We start from the raw sequence: 11,324 nt of genomic DNA on the forward strand, positions 1-11,324 counted from the left end.
GGTGTGCAGCCAGAGGGTGACACTGGGGGGATTTTCATCAGGCTTTTTTCTGAGAAGCTGGATTTCCTTCCCTTTTCCCATAAACTGGGTGAGGTGGTGGCTGGGGTGACGGGCCAGTGGTGACCTCTCTTTGTTTCAGAGAGAGATCTCACATGGGAGGGAGCAGTGTCTGTGTCCCTCTGCTCCTGTGACCACGGGGATGCAGCAGTTCCCTCACCACTGTGGCTCCAGCACAGTGGCTGTGCCAATGGGTCAGGGGGTGTGTGTGATGGGGCCACAGCTGTGGCCAGATGTAAACCGGGCCCATCCTGGTGCCATTCCCAGGCCACACCCTCAGAGGGGTGTGTGTGTGTGCTGGCCTTCTCCAAGCCTGGCTGCACATGGCTCTGACCCCAGAAATGCTTCCAGCCCCAGAACTGTGAGCTCTGGGAAGAGCTGAGCCCTGGGCAGGAGCTGCGGGGAGCTGGCGACAGTGCAGCCATGCAGTGCAAGGAGTGCCATGCTCGGTGCAGGTCTGCTTCCCAGAGCCAGGAGTGCAGCCCTGCTTCCCAGAGGCAGCAGCAGCAGCTGAGAAGCGTTTGCAGCAGCCCAGGGCTTTGGCCATGGAGCCTCCCCAGCTCGCCAGCGTGTTGTGAAATTGCTGCCGCAGCCTGTGGCCCCCAGGAGGAACTCGTGTGGTTTCAGAAGCCACAAGTGTCAGAGGGGCATTTGCTGGCCCGGGCCCTCCTGACCCCTGACCATGGGGGCTGTGGCTCCTGGCCTGCCCACGCTGACCTGACTCAGGCCTGCCCAGGTCACAGGGCAGCATCTCCTCACACCAGGACTGGTGTTTGGCTCTGTGCTGTCCCCACTTTGGTCCCCTTTAACACTGCCCCTAGGACAGGTCTGCCAGCAGGTAGGGCTTCAGAGCTGGGCCTGGCTGCTGTGGTTTGGGGGGCCCTGGTGCCCCCTGTATCCCTGTGCCATGCCCTGGCACTGCTGTGCTGGGGGGTCCAGCCCTGCCCAGGGAGGGAGGGGGCCTGCTGGGGCAGCAGTCAGGCTGTGCTTGGGTGGAAGGATCTGCAGAGGGGTTGGGGCCCTCCCAAGAACCCAGCCGGGCTGCTCCCCCCACCCTGTTTACAGTGTCAGCACCTCTGTGAGCCATGCAGAGCTACAGGCCAGACATGTGTTTTCATTTAGCCCAGACAGTGACTCGGCCAGTGCTGGGCTGCGCTCCTCTCCAGACAGGACCTGTCCCCAGTGCTGCAGGCAGGCCTGGCTCTGGCCCCTGCACGTGGCCTGGGCATCGTGCAGCACCTGGCCAGGGCACCCAGGATGCGTTTGCAGCCCACGCTGGGCGCCAGCTGGCCACAGTCCATGCTGGCCGCTCAACTGGCACTGGCACTTGGCAAGCTCTGCTGGCCTCAGGCACCCCCTGGCCTCAGGCACCCTCCCAGCCCAGCCCTGGCAGCTCCGCAGCACCTGTTGTGGCCCCAGGGCTGTGCCAGTGGCTGTCCCTGCTGCCTGGTCCCTTCTTGTCCCCTGGGACCCTGCCCTGGGCAGCAGCACCAGGGCCAGCAGGAGTCCTGCTGCTGCTGGAGCCCCTGCAGACCATGGGCCCCCCAATCTCCAGGTGCCATCCAGCACCCAGCACTGTCAGTGCTGCCACCTCCCACGTGTTCCCTGCAGGCTCAGGCAGGGTTGGGCCAGGTCCAGCTGCCCAGTTCTGCTGTTTCTTCTCCTCCTGGAGGCTGAGCATCTCTGTTACTCCCTGTACCGCGTGTATCCACGGCAGTGCCACGCAGCAGGCTGGCTCAGGAGCATGTGTTGTAGCCGTGGTGGTGGCTGTCCTGCCAACACCTGGCCCAGCTGTGCTGGAAATCTGTGGCACTGCTGGGGACATGGAGCACTCTCAGCAGCCAGGCAGGCACAGAGCACAGGTACAGTGAGAGCAGCAGCATCCTGACACCCCCGAGGGACACAGCGAGTGGGTTTGGACTGGGACAGAGTCTGTTTTTCCCATACTAGATGGTGTAGGGCAGTGTTTTGGATTTGTGCTGGGAACAGTGTTGATGACAGGGATGTTTTCATTACTGCTGAGCAGCATTTGCACAGCTTGAGGCCTGTTATCTTCATCCCACCATGAGGGGCTGTGGGGGCACAAGGAGTCGGGAGGGGACACAGAAAGGTGGCCCAAGGGATATTCCACGCTGAATGGAATCACACTCGCTGTATAGGGCTGGAGGAAGGGGGAACATTCAGAGTGATGGTGTTTGTCATCCTCAATCACCATCCCCTGCTGGAGCCCTTCTGCCCTGGGGATGGCTCAGCACCTGCCTGCTGTGGTGAGGGGTGAAAGAATTCCCTGCTTTGCTTTACTTTGCTTATGTGTGGCTTTTGCTTCAGATTTATCTCAGCCAGCAGTTTTCACTCTTTCCCCTTCCCAGTTCTCTCCCCACCCCGCTGGGAAGAATGAACCAAAAGCAGCAGCTGGGGGCTGAGCTGCCCGCCGGGGTTAAACCCCATCGTGCATCCAGGATAGAGACACGGTGGGTGATGGAGCTGTGCTCCAGGGCAGGAGCTGGGGCCATGGGGAGGGGCCCGGGGCAGGGGCACAGGACCCGCAGCGGGAGCGGGACGCAGGCAGGGGAGCTCGGCTGTGGGACAAGCTGGGTGCAGGGGCCGAAGGTGGGCAGGGATCCTCGGGCACAGCCAGAGCCGCCGCCTGTCCGGCCAAGCGCTGCCCTGCTCGGCCAGGGCTCTGGGCTCCGGCGGCGGTGGGGCCGGGGGCGGGCGGGACGCGCGGGGCGGGGGCGGCCGGTGCCCGCGGCGGGGGCCGTGCCGGGGCCGTGCCGGGGCGGGGGCAGCGGTCGCGGCGGAGCCGCATCCCGCGGAGGGCGGGCGCAGCCGGGCTGGCCCCGCGCCACGCGGAGGAGGAGCAGCAGATCCCCGGAGCACGTTAAAGAGCGAGGCCGAGCGCGGCGGGGAGGAAGCGAACGGCTCCGCGAAGGCAACGGAGCGGCGGCCGCAGGCAGAGCGCCCGCCCCGGCCGGACCCGAGTTCCCGGCGGCGGCTCGGCCGGGCCCGGCGGAGGGTGCGGGATCGGGGCCGGGTGGCCGCGCCCGCCGCCCCGCACCATGCCCGCCGCGCTGCCCAGCCTGCTGGCCTGGCTGGCGGTGCTGCTGCTCGGCAGGGCCCGCCCGGCCGACGCCTGCAGCTGCTCGCCCATCCACCCGCAACAGGCCTTCTGCAACGCCGACGTAGGTGAGCGCCGCGGGATCCCCGCCCCGAGCCCCCCGAGCCCCCGCCCGGCCCCGCCCGCCGCAACTCCGCGGCGGGGGAAGCACCGCAAAGTTGTGGCGGGGCGGGCGGGGCGCGGGCAGAGCCCCCCGGGCCCCGGCACCTGCCCGCCCGGCCCGGGGGTGTGTCGGCGGGCGCGGATGCGCGGCCGGGCGCGGTCCGTCCGTGCGCGCTGTGCCCGGCCCGCCCCGCGCCTCCGCCCGCCGGCCCGGGGGGGCTCCCGCGCCCGGCCGCGCTCCGGGGGCGCCGCCGCCGCCGCGAGGGGCGAACGGAGCGCGGCTACGCCGGGCCGGGTCCCCGCTGGCCGCCCCCCGTGAATGACACGGGTGGGCCCGGCCTCCCCCGGCTCTGGTGACACCGCTAGGTACGTGGCAGCGCGGGGCCGGGGCCCGGCGGCCACCGGGACCCTCCGAGTGCGGCCGCGGCACCGGCGCGGAGCCCGGAGGAGCCCCTGTCCCCGCAGCTGCCGCCACGGCTCGGTCACCCCTGTCTGCGCCTTATTTCCAGGCATTTCCTTTCCCCCGTCCCACTTTGTTCGGCTTGGATGCTGCTGAAAGGGAGGGCTTGGCAGCGCCGGGATCTGGATTCCTCTTTCTATGAATAATGCCCTTATTAAATTTTAACATATGAACCCAACAGGCCGGCCCCAGTTCCCGGCGCTTTCCTTCGCGGGCCCGTTCCCAGGCTCAGCTGGAGAGGTAACATTCCCAAGCACTGAGGCAGCCCCAACCTCCGGATGGCCCTGCCCTGTCCCTTGCTCCACATCCAGGATGTTCCTCACGGGCGTCCCTTCCAGACCCCACTCCCGGCGTCTTTCCTCCGTGAGGGCAACTCCCACAGCGCTTGGCTGCTGCCTCGGGAGTTGAGGCGTGCTGGGGACAGGGAGATTTTTAGACAAAATGGAGCTCTGGATTTTTGTAGCTGCTGCTGGGGCCGGTGTCCCTGGCGCACAAGATGCCCTGTGCCTGCTGGGGCAGTGCGGCTGTGGCTTCTCATCACGCTGCTGTCAGGATCAGCTTTCGGGGCACTCGTGACTCACTGCCCGTCGTGGGGTGCCGGCTCAGCCCTGACTCAGCTGCTGAGTCACTGTCTGTCCGTCTTGGCGGCCTGGCTGTCTGCGCCGTCCCTGGCAGGGCCCTGCTGAGCTGAGCTGTGCTCCCCAGCCCTCAGCAGGTGCCCGTCCTGCCGAGGCAGCATCCTCCCAGCCGCGCTGCCGGCGGCGCTGGCACCTTCTGCCTCCCAGCCCGAGTCGCTTGTGCAGCTCGTCTGTATCAAACGTGCTTTATGTGGGCCTATGTGAAAACAGTGCTGGGCTTGGGGACAGAGCCTGGGATGGCCCTGCGTGCCCTGGCCTTGTGCAGCTGCTTATCTTACCCAGGGATGCCCTCTGGAGCTGGGATGTTCCTCAGCCGGTTCCATCCCAGCAGGTGTGTGGAGCACAGAGAGAACCTGGGCCCCCGGTGCTGTTGGGACCTTTCCCAGCTGCTGTGGCTGAAGGAGCTGTGTCCAGGCTGGGCCCTTGACAGAAAGGTGTGGGGATGGCTGATGTCCTGCAGTGCTGGGTGGGTGCACCCGAGGTGAAGGGACCCCAAGGCTCATGCTCAACCCTCAGTATGGGGTATCAGGGTGAGCACAGTGTGGGGTCCAGGCCCTGGGGCCTGGATCTGCCCTCCATGGCATGGGCACTGCCTGCCACATCCCCATGGCCTCTCTGGCCTTTCCCCTGCCCCTGCACTCGCTCTGCTGTGCAGGGACTGGGGCAGCCACAGCCCAGGGCTGCACTTCCAGGCGGTGCAAGGGGAGGCAGATGCAGCTCTGCATTGGGTGCTGATGCCTGAGGGGCTGAGGGTCATAGAGGGGCTGGGGTTGTGTCACTGGGGCTGGTGGCTTAGAATCTGCCAGCCTGTCCTGGCTCATGAGATGAGCAGGGCTTTTCTGCAGGGCCCAAGGGCTTGGGGCTGCCCCATCCTTCATCCCTCACTGGGGCTGTGCCCGGGCTCTGCTGGGCTGCTCTGCTGCAGGAGATGCTCAGCTGCCCCGTGGTGCCCCAGCAGGACACCTCTGGAGCAGCGTGGGGGTGATGCTGAGCCCTTCCAGGCACAGCCGTGGCTTTGCCCCTGCCAGGCAGCAGGCGGTGGCTGGGGCAGGGAGAGCAGGGCTCCGTGCAGCTGGATTGCACTGATCCCAGGGCTCGGTTCCCGGGCCGGGCACGGTGATGAGTGTGGGGCTGCCATCAGCCGGCAGGGACCGGGCAGAGGAGGGGATTTGCGGGGGCGCGGTGGGAGCTGTCCCCGCGGGGTGCAGCTGCCCGCAAACCGCGCCGAGCCTGCCGGTGCCGCTGCCCGTGCCCGGTGCCGGTGCCCGGTGCCGCCCCGCCGAGCGCGGCAGCCGAGCCCTCCCGTGCGGCTGGCGCAGAGGGCCCGTGGGCTGACGCGGGGGCTGCCGCTGATTGGGCTCCATCCCGCTCCCGTCAGCGGCCGGAATGACGCACGCGGCCACGGCAGCGCTCAGCCCGTGCTCCCGCGCAGCCCGGCGGGCGAGCCGGACCGGCGGCCTGCAGGATCGGCACTCTGCCGGACAGACACGCTGCCGGACAGACACACTGCCGCCCGCGCTGCCACCCGCCGCCCCGCGGGCACCGCTGGGCACCTGGGTGTCTCCATGGCCTCCACTTCCCCCCGCTGTCCTGCTCAGCCCTGCACGCCTGCAGCCACAGCAGCCTCGCATCCTCACCCCGCGGTGCCGGGGCGGGCACCGGGATGCCAGCGAGCCCCTGGGCTGTGGCCCTTGCACCGGGCAGGGCTGGGTGCAGGAATCCTCCCAGAGTGGTTAGCGATCTCCCCAGCTCCACCAGCCTCCAGCAGGGCTGGAGCGGCCGCAGGGCTGCCCTCGCCAGGGGTCAGGTGCCAGGCTGGCAGTGCCAGGCAGGCAGCGGGCAGTGCTGGCGCTGGCAGCCAGCCCCTCTGCTGCCCGAAGCCCTGGAGAAGGGAGCTTTGTTCTCCGGGCACCCAGCCCAGCAATGGCCCCTGCTGTCCATGGGCACTGGCACTGCCTGGGCAGCTGTGGGTGCGTGTGGGCAGGGTGGCTCCGTGGGGTTTGGGGTGGCACAGCAGAGGAAGGGGCAGCCATTCTGCAAGTCTTGGGCCAGAAGGGGCCAAGGGTCCTTGTGCTGCCCTTCTTCCCATGGGGTACAGGTGAGCACAGTGCCCTGAGGTGGGGTAGCCCCACATGGGGCCAGGGAGGCCAAACCCCAGCACTGGCAAGCCCAGAGAGACAGCCTGGTGGTTTTGTGGCATTGGATCACTTTATGATGCTGGTGGCAGAGGGCAGCACGGATACCTGCTTACCTTGCAGGGTCTCTGTCCCTGGAGCGTCCAGAGTATGGGCTGGCCACAGTGGCAGATCTGGGGACCCGCACAGGAGATGTCACCAGTGGGGATCCCACTCTGCCTGGGGACCCTCTGCTCCCACAGAGCACCTTCTGGCTTGGCCTGCCTGGGGAAGGAGCGTTTCCAGCATGTCCCTGGTCCAGCTTGGAAAGCCAATGCCAACTGTGTGCTGTGCCTGCCACACACCCCAGGAGCCAGAGAGCCTTGGCTCATTTCACAGAGGGTCTGGGCCCCAACCCTGGCTGGTGGCTGCCCGTGTTGGCATCAGCAGTGGTGGGTGACAAGGCCAGTAGGAGCATTGGCGTTTGGGGAGGTCTGACTGCTGGTTCTTGGGCACCCGGGGCTTTCGTCCATCCCTATCTCAGGCTCTCCCCAGGGCTCCCTCCACTGCCCTGGCTCCTGGCGGGCGTGGAGCAGTTTGGCTGCGCTGCGGGGTCTTGGCGGGGAAAGCACAGCGCAGTCGTCCCCTCCACAAAGCCGCACTGTTCAGAACAAATCCACCCAGAATCGGGCTGCATTTTTGTCAAGTGATTCATCAGCACGTGAATGGAAAAGGCTGGAGCCCACTGAAGCAGCAGCCATTCCCGCACGGGAGCCGGCACTGGCTGCACCCGGGTTACACGGGCGGCGTGCGGGGCTGGGCTCTCGGGAGATGCGGTGGCTGCGGGGATCCCAGCACGGCACTGCTGACACAGGAGTGGGCGCTGTCCCATGCGTGGCCGGACGGCCCGGCCCTTCCCAAGGGATGGGAGCAGTAGGGAAAGCCCCCAGTGCAGCCATTGCTTCCCCAGCCCTGTGCAGAATGAGTGCTGACTGTGACTGGGGATGGCCATTTTGGGAAACCTCTCCCCTGGTCCCTGCTCGTGTTGGTGTCACTGTCACCTTTCCAGAGTAAACTCTGTTGGCATTTGCTGGTGCCCACGTGGGGCCGTGCCCCCCTGACCTTGAGCTTAAACAGCCTGCCTGCATGCCCCTACAGCCCGTGTATTTATAGAGTGTGGTCAGATTCCTCCTCCTGCCCATGCCAGGTGGGAGAAGCTCCTCTGTGCCAGGCAGTGGGTGACCTCTGCATGTCCCTGGCTGCTCCCAGCCCAGCACCCTTCAGTGGGGACACGGACCAGGATGAACTCTGTGAGAGTGCCCTGCTCCCTGTTCCCTGCCCCACAGTGCTCGGGGGGCTGGCAGGGCAGGGGGAGCTGCCCTTCCCTTGGATGGGGGTGCCCCTGGCAGAGCAGGGAGCCCTGCCAGCCACTGCCCTGCAGCCAGGCCCCCTGATCCTCTGAGTGCTGAGCAGGAGCCCTAGCTTTGGCACTGCCACTGTCCCTTCACCATCAGCACCATGGTGCTGCCTGGGAGCTTCAGTCCCTGCGCTGGTGGAGGGAGCTGGGCACAGCTGGGGGCTGCAGGTCCCAGTGCAGGGACCCAGGCACCGTGCCCAGCATGAGCCAGCCCCATGTCCCAGCCCGTGGGTGAGTAAGGGTGAGCTGGCTGCCTGCCCTGCCTCTGCGGGTCACTGCCACGTGCCCAGCCCTCACATGCCAGAGCACACATCCTGGGCTGTGACCGCAGGGACCCTGCCACAGCAGAGCTGTCCCTGGCTCACCGTGCCACGGCCTCACCAGCCCCGGGGCCAGGTGATCCTGTTGTGAACTTCCCTTATCACCCACCCTGAGGCTGCTGCTGCAATGCTGCTGGTCACTGTCCTGCACGTGCCAGCCCCATCCCTTTGGGGACAGCGGGTGACACCGGCTCTGGGGGCAGCCAGGCAGGCAGTGGCGTCTGCTGCAGGCAGTGGTCCCCTGAGAAGGTGGGACACCCTGTGAGATGCAGGGGCTGAGTGGGACTGGTCACCCCCTTACCTCACCTCTCCCTTCCAGTGATCCGAGCCAAGGCCGTCTCTGCGAAGGAGGTGGATTCGGGGAATGACATATACGGGAATCCCATCAAACGCATCCAGTATGAAATCAAGCAGATCAAGGTAACGGGGCACACTGGGTCAGGAGGCTGGGGCCCTGGGGTGGCCCCTTCACCAGCCACTCACAGCCGACTCTGCTCCCCAGATGTTCAAGGGCCCCGACCAGGACATAGAGTTCATCTACACGGCTCCATCCACTGCCGTGTGCGGCCGGCTGCTGGACACCGGCGGGAAGAAGGAGTATCTCATCGCAGGTGAGCCCTGTGGGGAGGCAGGGGACACTCGGGGGGCATGGGGACATGCTGGCCAGGATGCCCCGTGTGCCCTGCAAGGTGCCTGATGTGTGCCTGCTCCCTGGGCACATTCTCCCCTTGCCCCTCCTGCTCCTGCCACCAGCCCTCAGGGAAGCCCCTGGCTGCGCTCGGCAGCCCCGAGCCATGGTGGGGACAGCTGGGGACAAACCTCTGCTTGCAGGGACAGGGCACAGTGAGGGCCCCAGCACCACGAGTCAGCACAGGCTCTCGAGGCCCTGGGCAACCCCCCTGAGTGTCTGTTTGGCCTCTCCCCAGGCAAGTCAGAGGGCAATGGCAAGATGCACATCACGCTCTGTGACTTGGTGTCCACCTGGGACTCGCTGACCCCAACCCAGAAGAAGAGCCTAAACCAGCGGTACCAGATGGGCTGCGAGTGCAAGGTGAGCAACAAGGCTGCCCCCCACATGCCCCATACCAGGGAGGGTCTGCAGCCCCCAGGCAGGGGTGGGCTCCACAGTGAGATGCTCTTCCCTGTCCTTCACGGGTGACGTTGTGCAGGGACACAGCACAACGGGCAGACAGGAAGGGCTGGGCAGACAGGAAGGGCAGCCCTGCCTCTGCCTTCCTCCAGCTGGGAGCCAAGGCCAGCCCTGGCACTGGCAACCAGGGCTTCCCCAGTTCCCTGCATTGCTTCCCCACCGTGCCCCGCAGGGCAGGGTCAGCCTGGCATCCCTGTCCAGAGCTGGGGGGCAGATGAAGCAGAGCACCTGCTTCCCCCCGGCCCCGTGCCCCTCGGGCTGGTGGGTGACAGCCTCTGTTACGCACAGATCTCGCGCTGCCTCTCCATCCCCTGCTTCGTCTCCTCCTCGGATGAGTGTCTGTGGACAGACTGGGCGATGGAGAAGAACAACGTGGACGGGCGGCAGGCGAAGCACTACGCCTGCATCAAGAGGAGCGACGGCTCATGCGCCTGGTACCGCGGCATGGCCCCCCCCAAGCAAGAGTTTCTCGACATCGAGGACCCCTAAGCCAAACGAGCGCATTCCAGTAGCCAGTAGAAAAAACCTGCGAGATGTTAGACTGGTCCACGCTGATATCAAATCCTGGAGACAGCATGAAAATCCTCTCGGCCGCAGGGGGCCCCGGTGGCTGCCCCCCGTGTGTGGTGCAGGCTCCTGGCAGCCCCAGCTGCCCTGGGCATCCTTCGCTCGTGGCAGGGCTGAGCAGGGCACGGGGAGCTCCCTGCCAGGGTCACGATCCCCCAGCCGTGCTTGGCTCTGGCAGCTGTGAAGGAACCAAGTCCTCGTGAGTGGTGGGAGCTGCCCTGGCTGCGTAGCAGGTCTACCAGTGCCCCGCTGCGGGAGCCTCCCCCACAGCTCCAGACACACAGCCCTCCCCACCGCAGCACCTGGCAGCCCTGCTGACCACTCCCCCAGCACCCACCTCTCCCTTGGGGGTGCCAGAAGGGCACTCCTCTGGGCAGGGGCTCTGGGGGGCTTTACCTTAGGGCACAACCCCCAGCAAGGGGCTCCGGGCCCTCCACAGGGCCAGACGACTCCTGCACAGGTGCCTTGTCCCAGAAAGCTGGAGGGGCATGTTAGCATATGTGGGGTGACCCCTGACATGCACCCCTGCACTGCTGCCTCTCTCTCCACATGGTCCTCTCTCCAGGGGTCTCTGTTCCCCTGCAACCTCCTACAGATCCTTCTGCAGATGCCACCATTGGACAGGCTCGACCTGGAACCCTTGGCAGGGCACCAGGGGCCGCAGCTCTGGCTGCATGGGCACAGGGTGTGTCCGTCACCGCCTCGTGCAGATCGGGGCCATGCTGTGCCCCTCAGCACCACCGCAGCCGGGCAAGCTCCCTTCTCTGCGCTGTGGGAGTGGAGCCTGGAACGGGCAGCAGGGAAACCTGTGACCCTCACAGCCCTCGGCCCTGCGTTCTCTGAGCCATGCCCATGCCCGTGCCACAGCGGTGCTGGCGTGTGCCGGGGAGCTGCTGTGGCACTGGCACCCATGGTTTTGGGACCGTGCCGGGAATGCTCCCTGCAGCCCCGTGCCCGTGGGCTTTTCATGCTGTGCGTCCCTGTAAGGTTTGAGATGTCGTACTGGACCAGTCTGGGCAATTTCAACATATTAAAGAGAAAAATTAAAAAGAAAGAAAAAGAAAAAAAACCCCCAACCTTTACTCAGTCCCGACCGCGCATCCCGGGCGCTCTGTATGGCTGTACCCGTTGTGCTCCTGTCGCTGCTGCTCCTCTGTCTTTGACTTCAATATCGCCACTTGTTTTGCCGCCGGCTCTGTCGTCCCTGTGCCGTGATTTCTGTCTCCTCGTCCGGCGCTGGAGCCGCCCCGGTACCCGCGGAGGGTCCGTGCCGGGAGCTCCGGGCCAAGCGGGAAGCGGGGCGGGGACGCTGCTCCGGTTTGGCCCGGCGGCGGCTCGGCCGGGACCCCCCAAACCCAACGGGACCCGTCCGGACCCCCGG

The 11,324-nt window shown here is 66.2% G+C and overlaps 1 protein-coding gene and 1 long non-coding RNA gene across 2 annotated transcripts; both read left to right on the top strand.

The window, feature by feature from the left end:
• The first annotated feature begins 3,101 nt into the window (after window positions 1–3,101).
• TIMP2 (TIMP metallopeptidase inhibitor 2) lies at window positions 3,102–11,136 on the top strand. The gene is made up of 5 exons (XM_063175571.1): window positions 3,102–3,243; window positions 8,546–8,646; window positions 8,729–8,837; window positions 9,153–9,277; window positions 9,665–11,136. Exons 1-5 carry the CDS (start codon window positions 3,117–3,119, stop codon window positions 9,863–9,865), a joined length of 663 nt encoding a protein of 220 aa, XP_063031641.1. The 5' UTR covers window positions 3,102–3,116; the 3' UTR covers window positions 9,866–11,136.
• Window positions 3,571–3,915, top strand: LOC134428686 (uncharacterized). Its single transcript, XR_010030436.1, has 2 exons — window positions 3,571–3,643; window positions 3,787–3,915. It is a non-coding gene; the product is annotated as an uncharacterized LOC134428686 (long non-coding RNA).
• Window positions 11,137–11,324: the final 188 nt, after the last annotated feature.

The sequence above is a fragment of the Melospiza melodia genome, chromosome 24 (genome assembly GCF_035770615.1).
Source record: "Melospiza melodia melodia isolate bMelMel2 chromosome 24, bMelMel2.pri, whole genome shotgun sequence".
In the NCBI taxonomy this organism is placed as follows: Eukaryota; Metazoa; Chordata; class Aves; order Passeriformes; family Passerellidae; genus Melospiza; species Melospiza melodia.

Excerpts from the sequence above, each read along its gene's own strand:
- TIMP2 (XM_063175571.1), top strand. The coding sequence starts at position 3,117 with ATGCCCGCCGCGCTGCCCAGCCTGCTGGCCTGGCTGGCGGTGCTGCTG. Across the intron at positions 3,244-8,545 it reads CTTCTGCAACGCCGACGTAG|TGATCCGAGCCAAGGCCGTC; the intron begins GTGAGCGCCGCG and ends TCTCCCTTCCAG. Across the intron at positions 9,278-9,664 it reads AGATGGGCTGCGAGTGCAAG|ATCTCGCGCTGCCTCTCCAT; the intron begins GTGAGCAACAAG and ends TGTTACGCACAG.